Below are 21,277 nucleotides of genomic sequence, written 5' to 3'. Positions count from 1 at the left end.
AACTCAAGCTATGCGCATTCTCGAGTTCCAACTCGGGTTTGCGATTCACAACACTTCACACATCGACTACGTCCGTTAATCACTTATGCGAGTCCAACATAAAGTCTACCGCAACTTTATCACCTTAACACCTGTCAAACACCGGCATCAGACGCAAAGGCTAAACACACCGACAAGCTCTCAGTCCTCAACCATGCTGAACATCGTCACTCTCTAACTTATGTCTCCCAAAATTATCCTTAACTTCACATTGTCTTCGACTCTGGTTAACATCCAAAATTCTCAACAACACTTGCATCGTCGCTTGTCGATAACATACCTGACCATCCCTTACAACAGAAACATCTTCGAGAAGCAAAACTTCTCCCACACTTGGAATCAAACCAATTCCTGCAACAAAACAAACAAGTACGGACAGTGTTTCACACACGTGTCGTGTACTAAAGACTAAAACACTGACAGCATTCAACTATCGCACAACTCAACAAACTCGACAACTTGGCCGGACGAACCGACCTGCTCTGATACCACTAATGTAACACCCCATTTCTACCCGACAAAATATATATAAATCAGAGTTTTTAAAATTTCTCAATAAACAAATGAGGCATCACATAATCAAAACAAAACAAATCAACTCGTCGCATACGGCGGATACATAGCACCTTTGAAACAAAATAACTTATTTTATTAAAACACAGCAGAATCACTTAAACAAGTATTCAATAAAATATCTTCAGTTAACTTATCATTTTGTTCAACCAAGATAACACAATTAAACAACAACATCATGAATGACATAAATCGTTTCCCCTAGAGTGCTACGTATCAGAGCGACAACCGACTCGAGTAACGACAACTAAATCTTCATACTTCAATACCTGCACGTTACCAATATAAAGGCAACGGCGAAACAAGAGAAAAGGGTGAGATATCAAATCGTATAAGTGGGCGCATGATAAATTGTATATTAGGATTCAGGCATATAAAATCATTACATCGCAAGTATCAACAGTTACCATACACATTATACTTCCACAGCTCATTAATCTCTCATACTTTTCATTGCACAACCAGTCATAATCATGTAAATAGTATCATCCAATAAATTTCACATATTCAAGTATGCACGAAGTTCAATCGTATAATAATCACAGGATTCAATACTATTATTCCAAATATATACACAATCCATCATTATCACATATTCTCGCATTTAACCAATTGCGTATTCAAACATCACCCCTTCTCAATTATCAATTAATTCAATTATCACTACAACACCAAGTGTACATAATCAATTACCAAACTCATACACATAGCATCACAACGTCAATGCACATAATCAATTGTTCACTCGTACACTTATCACACCAACATAATGCACATAATCAATTATCACATTCATACACACATCATCACAACATAATGCACATAATCAACTATCACATAACTCTAATGTGACCCAATGAAACATGTGACACTATGCATGTGGTACCAATGTGAAATTCTAAGTTTCACCGGCCTCCGATTCATAACTCTAGAATCTAAGCCACACTTCCGATCCGGACAAGACCAAAGTCCACCAATTGTAAACATATAGTTTACGGCTTCCGATTCACTCTAGAATCCAAGCCCGCTTGTGTTTCAAAGCAAATCCACCTGTGTTTCAAGGCACACTATGATATGAATGTATGTACAATATCACAAATATATGCAATTAAGATCATCTCTACCATCTTAACTTTCCGCATATCTCAATAATTCAACTCTATGAATTATCCACCAATTGTACACAACATTCGCAACACACACATCATTAACATATAAGAGGCCAATTAATCAATTACGATTCACACAATCCAATTAACACTAGTAACCATACTATCTCATGTTAATTCTCATTTTTGCCAATTATACATAAACACACACTTTCAACATCAAGCAATTAATCATTAAAATTAATGCTATCCAACTACCCACAGAGAATCAATATCAAAGCAACATCATTGGCATAGCAATATATATTTCTCAACATACATATTCACGCCAAAACACAATTACAGATAATTTCTCAAAATATCATAATTTACCGACAAACCGAATAGTTGATCTAATTCCAAATTATATTCCAATCAGTTAAACACATTGAAATTAATTCAACTATTAATTTAATCAACCAATTAATAATCACACTATATTAATTTAATTCACTTCTATTTCTACTCCATTTCCAATTTCTAGAATTCTATTGCTCAAGACCATTTTTATTGAAAAGAATATCGCGCTAGCTTTCTAACGCTTCGAACGGGGACTCGAACGGAGTTACGGTTTAAAAGATATGAATTGTTAAAGTTCCAATGAAAAAGAAAACACCGACATTATATACTGACAACTCTAAACATGTCAAAATTACTCAAAACAAACAAAAGTATGACTCTTAGTAATTCAAAACAACTCTAACAACTTTATTGTCAACTCTAACAACTCTATTGACAAATTTAATAACTCTATTTACAGCTCTATTAGCAACTCTAACAACTCTATCCAAATTAAAATAATTAAATTAGCTTATTAATCTAATTATTTATCTCTAATTCCAAAGCTCCTAAAATTATTACAAATAATATTAATTCCAATTCCAATATATTTTATTCCTAAAATGTGTGTCAATTTCTATCACAAAACCAATATTTATTTAAATTAAAATCCAATTTCGGTCGATTCGTAAAATATCACAATTTCAACAAAATACTTCACCACATTAATGTACTAATTAAGCTTAGCTACCACGTCAATTTTCATCAAATTCCGGTCAATTGATTATACCGCTTAATTCGGCTATTTTGATCAAACATGACTATTTTATATTTTATTAGTCATATTCTACCGTTTTTAATTTATTTCCTTTCATAATTAGAGTCCATTTCCAATATATATTAATATAGGAAATGCTTGTTTGTACCATTAATTCATATAATAATCTATCCATGATTTCTATTAATTACAAAAATAATTGTTTCCACTTAACTAGAAGTGATGCCACAGTATATATTCTTGTTATAGTGAAACAGAGAACATGGTAATTTAGAAATAGTGCTACTGTTGTTGCATACTATCTATAAGTATCAAATAAATATAGTGTATGTTCTAATTCACTACTACTTATATTTAACATGTTCGTATATTCCAACAAATGAATTATAGTTTAATAGCTAGTAGTCAAACAGTAAGGAAACAATATTCAGAATATATAAAAATGGCATAAAAACGAAATGGAAAGCAGCTTCATAGCACGGGTTTAGCATTTCCAGTATACTAAAATAGTAGCAAAAAGCAACAAGCAACAATGACAGGAATGCAGAATTTCAAATCTCGGTAACAGTTTATCATAGCACAAAAACCATAACCTAAATCCCTAATCCTCAACATACAATTGCTCATAAACTCCATTATAAGAAGAGAACCCCACCCTTACCTTATTCACGGAAGCAACTCAATGGGTCTCCAATTGTATCTTCAATTTGACACCATGGATGAAATCTCTAAGCTTGTTATTCTCCTCCAAAAGTTGCCTCTTTCTCTTCTATTCTTGTTTTCCCCCAAATGAGAACACTCCTCTTCCCAATCTCTAAAACCCTATTTAATATTCCAATTGGGCTTAACATGTAACAACTCTTCTTTATTATTTTCCAGAAATCAATTTAGGCCCAATAAAATAAATAACTCCAATTAACCAATTATATCACTTTTATTAATATTCCAACAATATAATAAATTCCGACTTGTAAATAATATTATTCTTAATATTATTCTTCGACCGTCCGACTAAAATCCGACTTTTAACTTAATAAATTCAAATACACTTCTTAAAATAACACCGACAATCCAAATTCGACCAATATATCATATTTTCGGTCTAATCTTAATTACTCAGAAAATTCCCAAAACTTCAAATATTATTCCAATAATATTTCTAATACTGAAAATATCAAAACTCTTGATTAAATATCGATCCGCTATCCCGAATTAATACCGACTAAATCGTCTCAAAATACAAAAACTTCACTAAACACTCCGAACATCTAGATTAAGCGAATAATCGAATTTCCGGGTGTTACATTGTGCGCCTGGATGCAGCACCATCATGAAGCCTCAGAGAGCCACCACATAGGATCAAAACCAGGTTCTATACATTTATTTATTTATTTTATTTATCTTATCATTTAGATATGTAGATTAATTGTTAATTAATTATTTATGTTTAATTAAGTTAATAATATAATTAGGGTTAAGGTGTTAAATTAGGTTTAGGACTATAATTAACATTAGGATTTTCCCGATTATTTTCCCGATTATTTCCTCGATTAATTCGATTTAATTAATTTTAATCAACTTTAATTATAAATCACAACAACCCTAGAAAAGTTTATAAGGCGTTAGGGTTTGCCCAATCCCACTGGCCCCTTGGCCACAACCTTAGAATTTTATTCGCTTCGATTAAATCAATCGATCGTGGTGGGTAATAATCATTTAATCATCAATTAAATTAAATTAAAAATATATATTATTTTGCTAAATGGTTTTTACCAAATATATTGGTTACGATGATTAGCATTTTCCCCTTTATCAAATTTGTTATTATTCGTAATCAAACCTATTGATTATGGTGGATAACGATAAATTAATAATTTAAATAATTAAAATACATCCATTTGCTAAAAGTGATAATCGAATCAATCGGTTAGAATTGCCAGCAATTTTCTACTAATCTATTAATTATGGTGATCAAACCTATTGATCATTGCGATTAATAGTGCAAATTAAAACCAGGGTTGTACGCCAAATTCAAACACATTTAAAACACACTAAACCACGAAACTACAGATTTTCATCACTTCGATCAGGTAATTCAAAATACCTTGCAAAATACAAACTTCAAAACTACGATAAGGCAATTCAAAATGCCTTCATACATTCATAATCAATTCTAAGGCGTACAACCCTGTGCCCCGAACTACGTAGACTCTGATCCTCCATAAGGAGGTACGTAGGCACTTGGTAACGAGGCGAGTCCCCTTCCCTAAAACCTCCATTCAGTTCAAATCTCACTTTTCGCCCTTTTCATTTCCTTAGCTATTAAACCTGAATATTTAGCCATAAAACTGTACCTTAGACTTAAAACGTTAGGAAAGGGTTGAGGGCGCCTAACACCTTCCCTCGACCTGATTATAATAATCTTACCCAGATCTTTAAACTGTGTAGGGTTCCCTATTCGCCCTGGTAGAATAGGTGGCGACTCTAAATTTAATTTTTAGGGCAGGTTGCTACAACAGACAAACAATAAATATATAACTAACAAATATTATGTCTATTTTTTACCTTTCTTTGGCAATGGAACTTGGTCCTTCCTGATTCTTTTTGCTCTTCTTTCGCTTATGACATTCTTTGCCATCCTTCTCTTCCCTGCATCCAGAAGAACAACGATAAACTATTATTTATAAACATTTTAACTATTATCACAGAACTTTTATCATTATGTATTACCTACTTATTATCACCTTTATCTTACATGCATCCAAACATTACCTGCTATCACATTTCTAATAACAGACAAACAATAAATATCTAACTAACAAATATTATGTCTATGTTTTACCTTTCTGAATCTGAATATAATACAATCACATGACATTGTGCTTCTCTTCTCGACATTCTTTTCCTTTCCCCAACACCAACCACAACCTATTCTTCAGCCTTGCCTTCACCATTGCTAGAAGGGTTTCCGCCCAGACCGGAATTGCTTGATTGCCATGCTGCCTTCCATTCTATTGAACTGTGTCGTGTCTCAAGAGCTGCCATCATAAACCTAAATTTACTTTCGTGTTCCCAAAGGCATGCGTTCCACTTTCCGCGGTTAAACCTTTCCCAAACTTTCCTCCATTCACCTGCAACACTCACCAACTGCAACACTCGGCGATTCTCAACCTCCCTCTTCAGTTTTTCCCAATTGTTCTCCATTCCAAGTTGCTCTATGGTTCTAAAATTTCAAGGACAAAAAGATAACTTTCAGACTACGAGAATGAACATGCAACTCACAAATACATATCTTATACATCTGTTAAAATTTCAACGACATCTACATATCTTATAAACGATAAACACATTCAATATACATGCAACTCACCGATCGGGAATGCTAAATGGCGAAGAGTACGTCATTGCACCGTCCAAGGTTTGTTTGCGCCGTCGACCAACTCCTCCTCTATCAAAACGAAACCATAATGTCGTTTTTGGAACTAATGTTTTGTCACCGAGGAACAAACATTTAAAGCTACTTCTTTGACATGTCTATATCTTGGGCCCATTTCATATATATTTATCCAAAGTCTTTAAGTTGGGCCCATCTTTTTTACTGCTTTCTTTGTCCTTTTTAACAAAAACATACCCTGGCCCCAACTAATATATCAAATACATAACTAAGTTGGGAAATATCCTTTTTAAATTGTCTGTACTTTGTTTTGTCCATTCAATTGTTTCTTACCTTTATATCATTATTGTTTTTGGCCTATTATAATTCCTTTTTTGGTCACGTTTTTACTATTATTTTGTACTTATTTTCACTATATATAGATTATAAATAATTGTTTTCTCATTTTTCCTATTTATAACATAATATATTCCCATTCATCCTATTATATTTATTTCTACACATTTTCTCCACCCAAATATGTTCTTCAAATTGTTTTTTTTACTAACACCTCCCTTTTTAGAATTTTGTTAATTACGTCTCTGTATTAAAAAAAATTATTATTAACCAATTATGTTTTTTCTTTTGAGATTTTCATATTTTTTACATATTCTATTCTTATTCAAAATATAACACCAACCGACACCAGAACCCGTGCGGACGCACGTGTTTCCAACTAGTTAATAATAATTATGTTATGCCAACTGGAATGGCGGAAAACTACTGGTCAAGAAAAGTGGGCCTTTTACGTCATTTGAAATGGCGAAAGTCCCGCAAAACTTTGTCATTCTAAGAAATTTAAGCCGTGACATTTTAGGCATTAGGTTTCTGGGGTGTGGCATTTAGAGAAATTTTTTTGCATTCTGGATATTCAAAATCTCAACTTTTGTTTTTTGTAAGCAATATTGTATTAGAACAGAGTAGAGGGGTACTCAACTTGTTTTATTTTCCCTTCTCATAAAGTATTATAATATGCTAGAAAGTTGGATAATGAGTTTAAGATTCAAGTGAAAGATTGAAGGGTGATAACTTTATTTATTTATTTTTTTATCATGGTGAACTATTTCAATTATTTAATAATGAATAAATTTAATAATCATGATTGATTATGGACAACGTCTGCTATTCAAGTAATAGAAAAAGAGACATATATTCACATTTATACTTTAATATATATTTTTAACTAAACTCCAATATTTATTAAAAATTACAAATTTGAACTAAATATTTATCACAAATTCTTAATTTATACCTCAATATTTATTACAAATTTTAGTTATAATTTTATCAATTAAAAAATTAAAAGAAATATACATACAATATGTCTTGATACCACCAACTTAAATATGAACATCTCAGTTGTAGTAGGAAAGCTACAACTCCCACTTGCATGGACTTTAAAAGGACATGTAGCAACTAGGTAATACTCCTATCTCATCAAATTTAATTAAATATTTTTTTAGCAAATAAAAACCATGATAATTAGTTAAATAAATGATATTCTTACTCATTTTCCACCATAAAGTTCCGGGAAATGCAAATAGTTCAAAATTAGAGTACATGGCTAAGAAACTATTATTTGAAACTCCTACACCGACTCAACCTAGTATGAAGGAACATAGCACTAGTTAAAAAAATAATTTAAAGTATCTTAAACGAAAAGCAGGATATCCAAAAGAGTTTTTCTTCCAAAAGTTAAAAGCTTAATACTAGTTGGATGATAACCGGTTACGATCTGTTTAGCCTGCTTCATTTTATCGATTATCACATCTTGGCTGATCATAATCTTTCTTTTTTCAACGTCGAACAACTTATAACCTTCAATAGGATGATAACCAACAAGTATCATCACCTCACCCTTATCGTCCAACTTCTTTTTAAGTTGACCCGAAATATGTCAATATGCAACAGAGCTGAAAACTCTCATATGATTTATATTCGGTTTGAATTCAGACCATGCCTCTTATAGAGTTATCTTGTCCAGCTTCTTTGTAGGACACCTATTCAACAAATAGGTGGTTGTGGATACCGCTTCTCCCTATAGCTCTTTCAACAAGTCTTTCCCTTTTAACATGTTTCTCACCATGTTCATAATCGAACGATATTTCCTATTGGCACCACCATTTTGTTGTGGTGTATAGGGTGGTACTACCTCATGTATTATCTCCTCTTCATCACAATACTTCCTAAAGTCATTTGAGGCATACTCGCCTCCACCATCTATTTTGAGAACTTTGAGCTTATGACTACTTTACCGCTCAACCATGGACTTAAACTTCTTAAACACTCCGAATACCTCATCCTTCCTCTTGATTAGGTATGTCCGTAGTTTCCTACTGAGTTCATTGATAAAAGTGTCAAAGTACCCATTGCCACCACACGAATCAAATTGCATCGGTCCACATCCATCCGAATACAGCACCTCAAGGTGATGTTTGGTCCTACAACCTGCATCCTTGCTGAATTTACTATTGTGTTGCTTCCCTTACGCACACTCTTCATAAATATCAACTAGAATATTAATGGATGGGAGCTCGATTACCATACCATTCATTTGCAATGCGTTGAGAACTCTAAAAAATTGAGATGCCCGAGACGACAATGCCACTACCACTCATCTCTACTTATCGTTGTAGCAAGACACATATGCTCCATCACCTTCAACTCAATCTTGAAAATTCTATGGGCAGCCATAAGAGCTTTAAGGGCCAAAATCTTGTTTCCATCCAAAACGTGCAAAATCTTGTCTTCCATGAGAATCTTGTAACCCTTCTCAAGAAATTAGCCAATACATAGAAGGTTACATTTGATTTCAGGAATATAGATCATATATTTGATCAAGGAATGACCGCCATCCCTTCTCATGATCAAACATCCCTGAACCCGTCGGCCAATAAAGTGGTGCCATCTGTGAATTTCACTTTATTCTTCATGGCTTGATTGATTTTGATAAACCAATCCTTTCTACCTGTCATATGCGTAGAGAAACCAGAATCCAAGTACCATTATTTGCTACATTGGATTCCATCTCTCACGGTTACCGTAAAATTTTCTTCTGCACACGTTTCTATAGCGTTCCCAGAACTGCTGCTACCCGACAGCCTAATGCTGATACTATTACCATCAGTAATCATAACTAAGAGTGTATTCTCTTCCTCCAATTCTTGTCTAGAAACCTTGGCTTCATCCCCTTGAGTTTCCCCCTGTTTTGCATTGTAATCTCTTGCATAATGACCAAGTTTTTGACAATTAAAGCATTGTACTTTACTCTTGTAAAACTTCTTGGTATAGTTACCATGGCTACCATTTTTGCAGCTGCTCTCACCACTTTGGATAAATAAGTGGTGTGTCTCTCACAAAGGTGTGTTGCTCAAAAGGAAGTTCCACAATGTATTAATTCTTTGTAGTGAAAAAACTCCCCAAACACTTGGTATCACGAGTCTTTGATTTTGAGAAAGAGGCCAACTTACTTGTATCGAAGTCAACGGTGCCACAAGAGTAGTGAGTAAGAAATAATCCGTATAACAGGGGCACAAGGGTGGTGAGTAAGAAACGTTCTGCACAGTCCACGAGCTTGTGGATGTAAGAAGAGCTTCCTATTAAGGGGGAACATTGCGGACTTACACTTGAGGGGGAGTGTTGAGAATGTAGCAGGTGTGAGTAGTGTGGATAAAAGTTCCATATTGAATAGTAATGTGGTGACTTGAATATTTATAAGTGAAAGAACCCACTCACTTATCACCTTAGAATTTTAGATAAAAAAGTGGTGTGTCAATTAATGTTCCCTAGTGAAAATAATTCCACCAACATTGTATCTATACCCAACCAATTTCAGGTGTACAAAACTTGGAAGTTTGGTGTCTTTTCAAACATTTCAGATAACAATTTATTTCTATCTTTTTTTTTCTCTCGATTTAATCTTTATATTTTCTTTACATAAAATATCTAAACCCCAAAAATTTCATCAACTTTTTCAATATTCTCTTTTCTTATAATTTACTAGAAGTATTGATTCTTGATACGTTATCAATGATAATGCACATTGATTCTTGATAAGTTATCAATGATAATGCACACAAGCCAAACAATCACATATTCTATAGCATGTGCGTGTATGTGTATTAACTATTAACTCCATTTTCATGTAGATGCATTGCAGACTAGTTTGTATTTATTTTTATAAGCTTAGATTTTTCTATCATTTTTTTAATAAGAAATGAATATAAGATATCGCACTAGGGGTGCAACCCTTACATCGAGAACACACTAAGAAGTTTTGTTACAAAATAATGGTAATTTATATCAATCATAAAAAATTATCCTACCCGGAGATTCCTTAATGTTAACTCATCTCCAAGAAAAATACAAGATGTTTGATATGACCTCGTCGAAGCTAAAATAACCATTGTAAAAAATGATTGTATTCCTCATATTCCAAGTACACCAAATTAAAGCTATCCATATTATGTTTAGTTTAGCTTTATAGTTGATGTTTTTCTCCTTTTCTTGTATGCACCCAAAGCTCTTAAACTCCTCATGAGAAAGCTTAACATCATTACCCAACCACAAATAAATTATATTCCATACCGCCTTTGTAACATTGCAATGGTAGAAAAGATGATCCAAGGATTCCGGATGACTATTACAAAAAGGGCAATCAAAGGAAGTAAGATTAGACACACCTCTATTACCAAGTAGCACTTTAACCGGAAGTCTATTGGTGAGGAATCTCCATGCGAAAATCTTGATCTTTGCCGGAATGGTTGTCTTCCAAATAACATCCAACAACTTGATAGTGGGTGTTGACCAAGCTATATCCTTAGCATTAGACACCAAGTGCGAAACACTAGACACCGAGAAATCTCTGTTTGTATTTAGCTTCCAATGGAATTCGTCCGTTGCCAATATGTCCGGCACTACCCCTTGAAGATTCGTTTTCAAGTCTCTAAATTCTTCGCCAATGACCATGCCCGTTGCGGAAAGAGCGGCCGTATCCGAGGAGTTCAAAACATCCGCACCGAATATGCTTTCCAAGTTCCACATAATGTCACCATGGTTAAAAGTAAGGAGATCTCTCACCACACATAATTTATTGGTTGTACAATCAAATAAGTGCGGATAGGTAACACTAAACGGTTGATCGTCCATCCAACAACTATGCCAAAAAAGAATATTATTACCTTTTTTGAACTCACATTTAACCCAATCGTTGAACCCTTCACCCATTTCGTCCTCTTTGAAATCATTAAGGACAATGTCTCTCCACCATCGAGAATCATCCCGATTTAAAAGTTCCTTGCTAGAAGCTAACACTTTTATTTTCGGGTTATGATATCTCAAAAGTAAAAATCGACTCCATATTGCTTTATCCTCCTTTAAAATTCTCCACTTCCATTTAAGAAGAAGAGATTTGTTCATCTCTCTCACATCTCTAATGCCTAACCCTCCTTTCCCTTTTGGTTTGCAAACACTTTCCCACTTGACCCAAAGGATGCATCTTGATTTCACATTCCCACACCACAAAAAGTTGCTAAGAAGACTTCTTATCTCTTGAATGGTTTTACTCGGAGCTTTATAAAAAGAAAGAGTAAAAATAGGGATAGCATTGAGAACGGATCCAATAAGAGTCGCCCTCCCTCCAATTGATATGTTTCTACCCTTCCACTTAGTGAGTCTTGATTTTATATTGTCAATCACCTCTTTTCACACCTTTTTCTTATACGCACCTTCGCCCATCCATATACCAAGGAATTTGAACGGAAAGGAACCTTTTTTACAAGCAAGGAAAGTTGTCGCCGACTTGATAAACCAATCTCCTATGTGAGTTCCAAAGAAGTTACTTTTATGAAAGTTAATCTTCAACCCAAAAACCAATTTAAAACCTCTCAATAACACCTTTAAACTCCAAAGATTATCATAAGACGGTTCTCCTAGAATGATGGTATCATCCGCAAATTGTAGAATATCCATAAAGTCGTTTACTCCATACTTGAAAGGTTTAAAGTCTCCCACCTCCACCGATTGCGTAGTTAGCGCGGTTAAACCTTCCATAGCAAGAACAAACAAGAACGGTGACATGGGATCACCTTGACGTAAACCTCTTTAAACTTTGAACTCTTTTGTTGCACTACCATTCACCAATACGGACATGTAATTGGTAAAAATGCTAGATTCCATCCATTTCATCCATCTTTTACCAAATCCCATTCTCGCCAAAATCCACCTTAGATGATTCCAAGAAATTATATCATAAGCCTTTTCGAAATCCACTTTCAAAAGTAAGCGTCCCTTCTTCTTTTTTTTGCCCAATCAAGAATTTCGTTTACCATTAGAACCCCATCCATCATGCTTCTTCCCGGAACAAAGGCGGTTTGATTAGGTGATACCAACTTACCCACCACACCTCTCATCCTAGCCGCTAACATCTTTGCAATGATCTTGTAAATACTCCCCACTAAGCATATGGGCCGATATTCAAACAAGTCTTGCGGATTTTTCCTTTTAGGAATAAGGGCAAGAAAAGAGGAAGTAATGGATTTGACAAGAGTACCTTTATGATAGAAGTCATTACAACACTTCATGACATCATCTTTAATGAGAGACCAAAACTTTTTGTAAAACTCCAAGGCAAAACCGTCCGGCCCCGGGCTCTTGCTACCATCACACGACCAAATAGCTTCCTTCACTTCATCTTCCTCGAAAAGTTTCTCTAGGTCCGATGAATCTTCCGACGATAAAGTGTTAAAAGTAATCCCCCTAAGCTCCGGCCTTAAAAGACAATCTTCTTTAAAGAAACTTTCAAAATGCTTAAATGTGAACTCTTTAATTTCATCTACCCCTTCCACTCTTCCCTCCAATGTATCAATGGAGCAAATAGCATTTCTTCTTCTTCTATCTTTTAGAGAGTTGTTAAAATAACGAGATTGCAAATCACAAGATTGCTTCGGTTGCTTATGATGATGATGGACGTGCCAAAAGGACAAGTAGAAAAAAATTCTATAGCATCATAACCAATTCATTTTCACATACTTGATTTTAATACTGAGAAGTTTCATTAGTGCTTTTCTTATCCAGCTTTTCCGTAATCAATCATTAAGACTAGAGGTGGCATAATAGATAGATTGGATAGACTAGAGGTGGCATAATAGATAGGTTGGATGGATATAGAATAAATTGTTACCAGATGAATTAAAACAATCAATTAGTCCACTAACAATTTATTAAAACTTCTTTAAAAATATTCAATTTAATCCATCCATTAAATAAAAAATTCATCCAATCCACCCATTAGTATTATTTAAATAATGGATGGATATTTCCCATCCAAAAAATTAATTTAAATATATTAAAATATTTTATTAAAAAACTATTTTGCATATAATATTTTTTTACGTTTGCAAAAATAAAATCTATATTTCATATTTTTTTTAAAAAAACTTGATTTTTTTTTAAAATCGATTTTTCGTATTTTTGAAAAAACACGATTTTTTGTATTTATGAAAAAACTAGACTTTTTCGTAATTTTGAAAATCTTGATTTTTTGTAATTTCGAAAAACTCATATTTTCTCAAAAAAGTCGATTTTTTTAAAAAAAATTTAATGGATTTAAAGTATAAGAGAAAAATAATTCATTGGATCATCAAAATGTGTCGGATGGATTGGATTCATCCATTTATATAAATGGATGAATTTAATCTATTCATTAACTTATTTTTTATGTGGTGGATGGATTGAATGAACTTTTTGGTGGATGGATTGGATGAATTTTGTCTTAATGAATTCAATTGTCACCCCTAATTATGACCCCTCCGTGTTTGGTAAGTTGGAGGTGTCTTGTATTACCATTCTATTAAGTCACATCTTCTTAGTATTAGTGAGATTTACCAGTAGGTCAACACAAACATTTTATTCCCGTAGAACATGTATTATCTCGAAAGTTTCTAAATCATTCGCCATCTTGCAGATCTGTTGTAAATAATTTGCCAATTAAGACCCCTTTGTTTGATAATCCCCATGGTTAATGAACAATTGAGAATTTATGACTCAGAGGTGAGTGGCTCTTACCTCTCGAGCTAAATTTATTCCAGCTATAAGAGATTTGTACTCCAATTGGTTATTATTGACTTAGAAGTTGAAGCACAGAAACTATTCCAAGAGTACTTTGCCATGTACGTCCAACATCATTCTCACTCTACTTCCTTTCAGGTCAGAAAACTCGTCGAACGATAAGAACCAAAGACACAGGTATTCCTTCTCAACTGAAATATTAAAATTGACCAAGAAATCTATTAGGACTGGGGACTTAAGACTGCTTCTAGGTACAAATGATATGTCATACTTCAAAAGTTCTACTAACCATGCCACCATCCTTCTAGCTATATTCGACTTTTGGAGTACTTGCTTGACCAGATAGTTCCTCTTAACGACGATGTGGTGTCTATGGGAATAAGATCTTAGTTTCCTCGTCGTAATATCGAACGCCAAAGTTAATCGTTCTATTTTCTGGTAGCGTAACTCAGCCCCTTTTAAAACTTTGCCGACGAAGTAGACTACTCTCTCTCTCTCTCTCTCTCTCTCTCTCTCTACGCCCTCCTAAAGAAGGACTGAACTTAGATCTTTTTTAGTGACAGATAAATACATAAATAACGAAACTCCTTCCTTAGGGCGAGTGAGAATGGGAGAAGTTGATAGGAAATTTGTTAACTCTTGAAAAGCCTTCTCACAGTCTTCTGTCCATTGAAAGCCTTATGATTTCTTTAATGTCGTGAAAAGTGGATAAACTACTTGCCATGGCAAGATAGGAATCTAGACAGTGGTAAAATCCTCCTTGTAAGTTGTTGAACTTCTTTTATTGAGGTCGAGCTTCTCATGTTAGTGATCGCCTGATATTTATCCGAATTTGCCTCAATTCCTTGCTTGGTCAGCATGAAACCCGAAAAACTTTCTCACTTGAACCCCAAATAAACATTTATTTCAATTCGAGCACATGTTGAATCTCCTCACTAAAGACAATGTCTCCTTCAGGTCTTTGTAATGTCACTCTTCATCTGATTTTTCAATCACCATGTCGTCGATATACACCTCTAAGTTTCGAATCATCTGATCGAAAAACAATGTGTCCATGAACTTCTAGCACATCGCTATGACGTTATTCAATCCAAAGGGCATGCCGTTGTAATAGTAATTTGTTTGGTTATTCGTGAAAGATGTTTTTGAGGCGTCGCTAGGGCTAATTTTAATATGGTTGTAACTGGAATAAATGTCCATGAAACTTAATATTTTGAAACCTGATGTGTTGTCGAAGAGCCGATCAATGTTGGGTAGTGGATAAGGATCTTTAGGGCATGCTTTGTTGAGATATGTGAAATCCACTAACATTCGCCACTTTTTACAATTCTTCTTTACCATCACTATGTTGGCCAACATTGTTGGGTTCTTGATTCTTGGATGAATCTCGCCTCCATCAAATTTTTTACTTCTTAGGATAAAACTAACATTTTTTCTTCACATTCCTTGCGTTTCCTCTGGGAAACAGGGTTTACCTTGGACTTGATGAATAACTAGTGGCAAACGACATATGGGTCAATCCCGAGCATGTTTGCCGGCGCCCAGGAAAAAAGATTTACAATCTAACATAATACTCCCTCCGTTCCTTTTTAAGTGTCGTTTTAGCAAAAAGCTCTTCAACCAAGATAGTGGATTGTTAGAGTTACTTTTTCTATTATACCCTTATTTATTTTTCTCTTTCCAAATAAATTCATTCATATACTCTCTTTTTCCAACAACTAATTCAAAAATATGAGGTGGAGTTATTGAAAAAATAAGGGTATAATTGACAAATTATAACATTAAATTATAAAACGACACTTAAATAGGAACAAAAAAATTCTTCTAAAACGACACTTAAAAAGGAAAGGAGGGAGTAGTTGCATAGTCTCAACTTCTTCGTCTTCTGGGAGTGTCATCTCGATCTAGGTAGTATGGTATTCTTTAGCACATATCTAAACATTCTTCAGTTCCTCCATGGGAGTTAGACTATCTATTGGGGGATCTCGACGAAGATCTAAGTTAGCATAATGGATTTTGTGTGTTTGGGATGGTCTCCTTGTTGGCTTTCTTCTTCATCTTAAGACTTTCTCAGTAGCACTGCGTTGCCAATTCTTGGATTCCTTTTATTACCCTAATTTTTCTGTTGCTCAGTAGATAATTCATGATAAGATACAATGTTGACATGACTGCCTCTAAATCATTGAAAATTGGTCTGTCTATGATGATGTTGTGGGGTAAGGGGCATTTATCACCATGTATCGCACTTTTATTATCTTTGCACTCCCGAATTCATCCATCCCAAAGGTGGCCTTGATGGTAACATTACTCATGACTTGCACCTGCCCGCCTGAGAATCCTATTAACGATCCTTTAAACAGTTGGAGGTGCTCGGGATCCAACTTCAATCCTTGGAACACAACCCAATAAAGGATACCTTCCAAATTGCCAAAATCTATCAATACTTTGTTCACATTCCACTCGTGGATTGGGAGGTTAGGCCCCATTGAATTGTCTTGTGGTGATCAATTTGTATCACTTATCAGTCTTCATTCTCATGATATTTCTCTTAGGCGAGTTTGACTCGAGAAGGATCTTCGCATGGCAGACATCTTCCAAAATCATTTCCTGTTTTTGTTCAGCGGGGTGAAGTATTCATATTGCTTTTGATTTGTCTTGAATTCTACTTTCTATCACATAGGTACTTGATCCCAGTGACTTCTCTGCCCTCCGAATTCTAATTTTGATACTCATTTCTCCTTCGCATCCCTCGTCATTTTTTCTACATTACTCTCCTCCCTTTAATGTAATATTCTTATCGTGCCATTATCTCCTCCATCGTGATCGCTGGTTTTCTGTGCTAGGGACTCATTGAAATATCCGATTTTGAGATTTTTACCTATGGTGGGCGTCAAATATTCAAGCAGGAACACTAAATGATAACACCTCTAATGCTATCCAGAGAGGGTCGCAACATATTTCTTTTATGTGTAAGAGTTAAGACTCTTTTTTAGTTAGTTGTACATTTCCTTTATACTTTGTTTCTCATCAAAGACAAAGGCTTTTCACCAAAAAAAAAAAAAAAAAAAAGACAAAGGCTTAAGGCACCATTAATTAGCTTAATGAGCATTAATAGTTATTGATTTGATATGTTCTATTTGGCTGTTAGCACATTTGAATAATTTTTAATTTAAAGACGTGCATTAGAAATTCGACTGCTTAGAAATTCTTATATATTAGCAAAGTGATTTGATTTGATTGATTAATGATAAATCATTTTGAAGAATTAAAATTTAAGTTTTGCAGGAAAAGCAAACAAAAAATTTGGTTAGAATTTATTTAGCTTTGGATGAACTCTGACTTACTAATATATCAAAAAATAAACAACTTTTTTATTTGAAAAATCAATTTTTCTAATTTTTCGAAAACATTGCAATTTTTATTTTCGAAAAAAAATGACTTTATTTTTTTGTAAAAAAATGATTTTTTTATTTAAAAAAAACAACTTTTTATTATATTTTAAAAAACTTTTTCATTTAAAAAAAAATCAATTTAAAAACTAAAGTACCAAACAGTTCGATTCGATGTTAACATGATATTAGATAATTGCTTAACGGTTTGGTTCTAGAACCATTAATAAAATATAAGTTTGGTTCACTAAGCATTTGTAATAGTTTAATTATTTTAACTTCAATACAGCTCAGCGGTTCAGTTGATTTTTTTTAACAACTGACGACGTACAAAATTAGTAATATTTCTATTTATAAATAAAAAAATTGCTCTTTATACCTTAATTTAATTTTAGATAATAATTTAGTTCTGTTCTTTTTTTCTCACGATTTAATCTTTATGTTTTAAAATGTTTAGTCAATTGTTTCCTTTACATAAAAAATCTAAACCCCAAAAATTTCATCAACTTTTCCAATACTTTCTTTTCATATAATTTAATTCTTGATAAGACATAGTATTGATTCTTGATAAGTTATCAATGATAATGCACAAGCCAACCAATCACATATTCTTTAGCATGTGCTATATAATATGTATGTGTGTGTATTAACTATTAACACCCGTTATTGTTTTAAACTTAGGCTTTTCTGTCATATGCAGCAAACTTCATGAGTCTCCATTGAATTATATGCTCGAAGATGGTTGTGAAAAACTCTCTACAAATAACAAGAACTGCTTCCGGTGCTTACGATGATGATGGACGTGCCAAAAGAACAGGTAGAGATCTTTATAGCATCATAACCAGTTCATTTTCATATACTTGAATTTGAATACTGAAATTTTATATTCCTGCCATAAATTCTGTAGGAAATCTGAAAAGTGCTGTGGCTCATATCATCACAGCTGTTATTGGTTCTGGTGTTTTGTCTTTGGCTTGGAGTATTGCTCAATTAGGATGGATTGGAGGACCAATTGCCTTGTTGTGTTGCGCGATAGCTACCTATATTTCTTCATTCCTTTTGTCTGATTGTTACAGAAATCCTGACCCGGTAACTGGGAAAAGAAATTACTCTTTCACCGATGCTGTTAGAGTCAATCTTGGTAAGAACATATTCAACTCTTTGTTATGTGCTTGTGCAATCACTCTAGAGAACATAGATACACCTCTCATAAAGTACTATAACAATTATAACTTCAAATCGAGTTTAATGGTGGTTCAGGTCCGAAAAAGACATTTGTGGCTGGTTTCCTACAATGCTTGAGCTTGTATGGGGCTAGTACATCCTATGTAATTACCACAGCAACCAGTTTGAGGGCTGTTATGAGATCAAATTGTTATCATAAGGAAGGACACAACGCTCCTTGTAATTATGATGCAAATTTGTATATGTTGCTGTTTGGACTTGTTCAGATAGTAATGTCATTCATACCGGATCTCCATAACATGGCATGGCTTTCAATTGTTGCTGCAATAATGTCCTTTTCATACTCATTCATTGGACTAGGACTTGGCATATCAAGAGTCATTAGTAAGGCTGCTTATCATTAAAAAAGTTTATTACAATCCGAAAATTGATATTTTGTTGCTATATAGATTTTATACTTGATAGAACTTGGGTTTTATTTGTAGAAAATGGAAGAATTATGGGAAGTGTAACAGGAGTTCAAACTGCTAATGTTGTTGACAAAATCTGGTTAATCTTCCAGGCACTTGGTGACATTAGCTTTTCTTATCCATATGCAATGCTCCTTCTTGAGATACAGGTACCTTAAAACGTTTCATATTCAAATTGGGCGAGTAACGGAAAATTTGTATATCAGAAACTAAGTATAAAATTTTGTATACAACAGGACACTCTAGAGTCTCCTCCAGCAGAGAATCAAACCATGAAAAAGGCCTCTATGATTGCCATCTTCATCACAACATTCTTCTACCTATGTTGTGGATGCTTTGGATATGCAGCTTTTGGAAATGCTACACCAGGAAATCTATTGACAGGGTTTGGATTTTACGAGCCTTTCTGGCTTATTGACATTGCCAATGTTTGTATTATCATTCATTTGGCAGGAGGATATCAGGTAATACTCATCGTCTCTTACTAATCACTTTTATTTCATACTTTCATACGAAACCATTTACAGTTTTCAATGATTTCATTTGTATGGGCTTTTCAACAGATATTCAGTCAACCAATATATAGTGCTGCTGATAGATGGTGTTCAAGAAAATATCCTAACAGTGGCTTTGTGAATGATTTCCACAGAGTGAAACTTCCTTTATTACCGGCTTTTGAGATAAATCTTTACAGGTTTTGTTTTAGAACAACCTATGTGATTTCAACCACTGGACTTGCAGTCTTATTTCCTTACTTCAACCAAGTTATTGGAGTATTAGGCTGCATTAATTTTTGGCCATTGGCTATATATTTTCCAGTTGAGGTGTATTTTGTACAGATGAAAATTGGAGCTTGGACTAGAAAATGGATTGTTCTAAGGATATTTAGCTTTGCTTGCTTTCTTGTAACAATGGTTGGGTTAATTGGATCACTTGAAGGAATCATACGGGAGAAACTCCGCAAAAAATGATAATGACATTATTACTTCTTAACAATGATTTCATGTAATGTAATTTACTTTCAGAGATAGATAAGGTTTAAGCTATACCAGACTAGCCATGAAATAAGACTAGTTGTTTGATACACAACCCCTTTGGGTTCCAACAAACTTGTTGTTTCCTACTTATTGATAATTTAACCTGCCACCTCAGATTATACCTGGCACCAACACATCGGGTGAATTGATTATATTCTCTTTCACAACATTAAAATTATTTTTTTAAATCAGCACAAAATTCACGCATTTAATAAAATTTGTTTGGTGATATCAGAAATTTTGTAACTCATAGCGGCAATTTTATCAAAGTAACAATTATTTCAACTTTCACGTTTTTTACCGGCAACGTTTATACGGTATAAAATCATAACTTTCATGACTTTTTATAGGAAATTTCGAAATTTCCTGTAAAAATCTCTTGTATTTTTATTGTGAATTTTGAAAATGCTAGTATAAATGTATGAGTTTTTACAGGGGATTTCAACTTTGTTGATATTTACTCATATACTTATACCGGAAATTTGGAAATTGCAGTCAATACCTATAGAATACTAAAAATGGTAAATTCGAATGATTCCCATACATCATTCACCATATCTCAACATCTCGGCTCAAGGCCACTCATCAACAATATATCATATCTAAATAGTAAATACGTATGAATAAAACAATATCTCATAATATCAAAACATAGGTATAACAATAAACCCAAATCCCATGTCTAAACACGCTAAGGAGATCTAAAAATCCAAGCTAAGCCTCCTTCGAAGCACCACTACTCTTCGGAACCTGTGTGATGTCGCAATGAACATCATTCAAACAGAAGGGTGAGAATTCAAATTATTATAAATAAACATAATAACGGGAAATATAAAACACAACAAGAATACATTCCAAGAATTCATCATTCTTCGCATA

The 21,277-nt window shown here is 33.9% G+C and overlaps 1 protein-coding gene across 1 annotated transcript; it reads left to right on the top strand.

Moving 5' to 3' along the window:
- The first annotated feature begins 18,381 nt into the window (after positions 1–18,381).
- Positions 18,382–20,519, top strand: LOC131656446 (probable amino acid permease 7). The gene is made up of 6 exons (XM_058926166.1): positions 18,382–18,523; positions 18,614–18,847; positions 18,967–19,275; positions 19,377–19,510; positions 19,598–19,825; positions 19,925–20,519. The coding sequence occupies exons 1-6, from the start codon at positions 18,445–18,447 to the stop codon at positions 20,330–20,332; spliced, it is 1,392 nt and encodes a 463-aa protein (XP_058782149.1). The 5' UTR covers positions 18,382–18,444; the 3' UTR covers positions 20,333–20,519.
- The last annotated feature ends 758 nt before the right edge of the window (positions 20,520–21,277 follow it).

The sequence above is a fragment of the Vicia villosa genome, linkage group LG3 (genome assembly GCF_029867415.1).
Source record: "Vicia villosa cultivar HV-30 ecotype Madison, WI linkage group LG3, Vvil1.0, whole genome shotgun sequence".
Lineage (NCBI taxonomy): Eukaryota > Viridiplantae > Streptophyta > Magnoliopsida > Fabales > Fabaceae > Vicia > Vicia villosa.
The sequence above is the reverse complement of the archived record's forward strand: the minus strand, read 5'-3'. Positions and strand labels throughout refer to the sequence as shown.

What these genes read in the sequence shown, in the direction of transcription:
- LOC131656446 (XM_058926166.1), top strand. Translation starts at nt 18,445, where the DNA reads ATGGTTGTGAAAAACTCTCTACAAATAACAAGAACTGCTTCCGGTGCT. An exon ending in TGGCATATCAAGAGTCATTA is followed by an intron (nt 19,276 to 19,376) that starts GTAAGGCTGCTT and finishes TTTTATTTGTAG; the next exon opens with AAAATGGAAGAATTATGGGA. An exon ending in TGCTCCTTCTTGAGATACAG is followed by an intron (nt 19,511 to 19,597) that starts GTACCTTAAAAC and finishes TGTATACAACAG; the next exon opens with GACACTCTAGAGTCTCCTCC.